This window comes from Notothenia rossii (assembly GCF_949606895.1).
Source record: "Notothenia rossii genome assembly, chromosome: 4".
Classification (NCBI taxonomy): Eukaryota; Metazoa; Chordata; class Actinopteri; order Perciformes; family Nototheniidae; genus Notothenia; species Notothenia rossii.
In genome coordinates, this window is record NC_136902.1 from 94181334 (window position 1) to 94185184 (window position 3851).

At 38.5% G+C, this 3851-nt stretch overlaps 1 protein-coding gene across 1 annotated transcript in view; it reads right to left on the reverse strand.

Moving 5' to 3' along the window:
• Nucleotides 1-323: 323 nt before the first annotated feature.
• LOC307037558 (uncharacterized protein) overlaps nucleotides 324-3851 on the reverse strand; it is a 12950-nt gene continuing 9422 nt past the window's right edge. The window contains exon 3 of the mRNA XM_079678566.1: nucleotides 324-3409. Coding sequence (XP_079534692.1) covers nucleotides 1597-3409 — 1813 coding nt within the window. The 3' untranslated portion in view covers nucleotides 324-1596. The remainder of the gene's footprint in view (nucleotides 3410-3851) is intronic.

Below are 3851 nucleotides of genomic sequence, written 5' to 3' on the forward strand. Positions count from 1 at the left end.
GCATATTTAAAAAAAATGTTTAACACTTTTATGAAACCTATCTTAAGGAAAAACAAAATCACCTACTTTGCATATTTACTACTTTTGGACCAAATGTAAAAAATGAGGAAATCTTTAAAATAATATTTTGCTTTTTTTAACTAAATATCTGTGGAGAGGATTTGTAATTAGGGTCAACACCTGATTTGCATCTTTCTGATAACTTTGAAAGATTTGAGTGATTCAACATCAAATGTATTTCTAATGTAATTATACATTCATCAAAACCCCAAGAGGCCGCATCGAGCTTTGCTCAGAAGTCACACGATCACAGAAGAAGCTGCTGTCTTTCAGTAGACCACAACAGTCTACTTGTTTTTATTGATTCACTTGATATATGGTTACAAATGATTACACATGATAACAATGATTCCATGATGAAGAAAAAGAATCTGAACTAAACTGCTGAAACTCAAGTCTCAAAATAAAACCATAAATGCTTCATATCTAAAAAGGTCAAATGCAAAGTAACTGAATGCAAATCTTAAAAACAGGAGACGTTTCTTTCAGCTCTGTCGTCACTGACACCTGTTTCATAAACAACACATTCAAGGTGATCATCATCATACATGGTTCAAGAAACACCACAAACATCAGCTTTTTATGCACAAATGATCAAATGATGAAGAAAAAAGATGAACTCAACCGACAACAATCAAGTCTCCAAATAAAGCAACTAAAGATGAACATCTAAAAAGTTATAAATGCAACTCATAAAAAACTAGAAACTGAGTTTTTTCTTTGTTCTACTTTCCAGCAGAAAGCTGCGTCTCTTTTATATGCAGGACATGTGATGAGTGTGATTTGAAGAAACTGAGCTGCAGGTTGAACATCCTCATATGTGGAGAATACACAATAACATCAGAACAAATGATTACACATCGTCTTTTACACCAAACATAGTTTAAAAACCAGTCAAAAGCCTCAAGAGCTGCAAAGTCTTTCTGCAGAACTGTCAACTAAAGATTCAAAGGCATCATTTTCTTATTCCAAAAGTATATCAGTCAATTGACTTTACATGAAAAGAACAAGTCATCAAATCATGCATTGCTTTATTTGCCATGCTTTGTATACAGAGGAGAGAGAGAGCTGCTGTAGCTAACATTGAACAGCAGGGGGGGCTCTTTCCTCCATTTGAAACCAGAGCAACAATTGAGGGTCTGTGTTCGTCTGGAGCTCCACAAACTCTCTCAATGATATTCATGCTGGTAACGACGAGTCTCCTCATCCAACATCTCTTCCTAACCATCCTTCACTTTGTGTTCTTCTTCTTCTGCTCGGTAACCAGCTGGAGGAGCATGCACAGTTAGCTACATGTTGGGCTGCATGCCGAACTTCACGGACATTGTGAGGAGGGACTTTGGGTCACAAAGGACAAAGTGAACTCACAAGGTGGAAAATATGAATTAACGAGTTCAGTGAAGTAAGGATTGGTTAATGAACGGTAAACCACAAAGGGCTGTTTCCAGGAATTAAAAAGATAAAAAGGTCAATCACATTATCAACATCACACTTGGTATAATGAAATACCTTTCATCAAAGTGTAGAGCTTGTTTTCTACTCAGCTGTGTTTCCTCCGAAGAGCTTTGTCGCGGCTTTACCAAAAGCTGCTGTTTTAGCAGACACGTAGCTCAGAGCTGATTTGACTCTTTGATTTTCATCCATTTTACTTTTCATCTCCTCCAGTTTCTTGACCTTCTCTGTGTCTCCATTCTCCTTCATCTTCTCGATCAGGAAGTCCAGGTGGACCTGAATCTCCAGTGAAACACCCTTCATGGCGATCTTCTCCAGTTCTACAACATGTTGGAAAGACTCTTCCAGCCACTTATCTTTTTCTTTCTGGAGGTCTTTCATTTTCTTCTGGAGAGTTTCCAAGAGACTTCCTGACTCCTCACTTTCTTCTTTACCCTTATCATACATCTTTTTCATCTGTCCTATGGTCTTCTTAACTCTCTTGATCTTGTTCACATATTTCCAGTGTGTTTTCTTATGATTTAGATCACTGCACTTATCCTCACATTCAGTGCATCGTTCGTCTTTCACGTGTTTGGACACAGGACACTTCCCAGCACACACCGTGCAGTAGAGCTCGAGCTCATGGCCTGATTCTTTTACAGTACACTTTGTGTCAGGTAAGCGGTAGAAAACCATTTCTTCGCTTATTTCATAACACTTAATAGAGGACTCTTTTTCTTTGCAATGTTTGCATTTCCGTTCCATGACCTCACAGTGTTCTGGATACCAGGCCAGTGGACATGGATAGTGACAGTTCTCCTTACAGACTTCACAGCAGACAGCTCCTCCATAGTTTGACCATAACGCCCACCATCTACTCCCATCTTTTACAGGTTCTTTACCTTTATAGGCTTCATCAACTTCTATTTCAAAGTCCTTGTTATTCTTCATGTCTTGTTCGTGTTTCTTCAGAGCTTCCTGAGTCTGTCTGATCTCTCTCTGTTTCTGTTCAATGAACTGAACTCTCTCCTGCAGGTTTTCGATGCAGGCTGTCAGTCTCATGCGTGAATTCAACACTTCAACGGTTTCTGTCAGGTTCTGTGGTTTGGTTTTTTTCAGGAAATCTGTGAATCGACCGATTTCTTCTTCTGTTGATTCCCATGCATTCTTTAGAACACGCTCTTTTTTCTTATTTCTCTCTGTTTGCTGCCTGTTATTAAACATGAAATGAACAGGCTGACCCTCCTCATCTTTTGCAAGGCAAATGCTCTCATCTTTCAGAGCTTGTAGAACATTATCAGGTGTCACAAAATCTGAGTGTGTGATGAGGGCAACGATGTTGTTCTCTACGTCTTTTCCAAACAGAGACATCACTGAATCAAAGACGTACATCAGTCGGTCACTCAGTCGATTGTCACTCGCTTTCAGCACCAGACACACTGCATCGATCTCACGAACTCCTTCTGTTGAGCGGAACAAGTCCAACAATCTTTCACTGACGAGGACATCTTTCTCATTCCCTCTGGTGTCACCGTATCCAGGAGTATCGATGATGGTCAGAGAGAAGGGCAGAGTTCTGTCTTCAAGACCAAAGACCTCGTACACGATCACGTCTGACGTCTGACTTTCTGTTTGACTTCTCTTCTCTTCCTCTATCATCTGATACCAGACATCGTCCTCATACTTCACCCCCATGGCGTAGTTAACCAGAGCGTTGATCAGAGTGGATTTTCCTGTGCCTGTTTCACCAACAAGCAAGATGGTTTTGTTCAACTTTGTTGGATCTCTTTCACCGAGAGTCACTCTTCTTATAGATCCTTTGTTCTCTTGTTTTGGTTTCAGCCGGTAGACAGAAGGAGATCCTGGAATGATCTCAACTCTGTAGTTGGTGTTATCATGTTTGTGTGAGATGTTCCTGTAGAAAAGCACAAATATTATCTCCAAACTACTGAACATAGAATTACAAAATACCACCTCACAAAAAGCGGTTACGTGTCTGTATACCTTAATCCTCCAAGAACTCTCAAATATGATTATTATATATGAATATGTTTATATGAATTATATATTTGAATATTAATTACTCAAAGGCCACAAACTATTTGACCTGGAACATGTAATAATGTAATAATGTTGTGATGTTATAGGTTAAAGTATTTATGTCATAATGTATTAATGTAATAATGTTAAAAAGTAGTTAGGGTAATAATGTGATTATGTAGTAATGTTATACAATGTAGAGATTTGCATTTCAGAGTGAAATCTGCAGTAAATATAATCAAATATAGTATTTTAGAGTCCACAATCTAAAATGCATTGTATTTCACATAGCTCTATACTTTGCAAATGCAAACGGT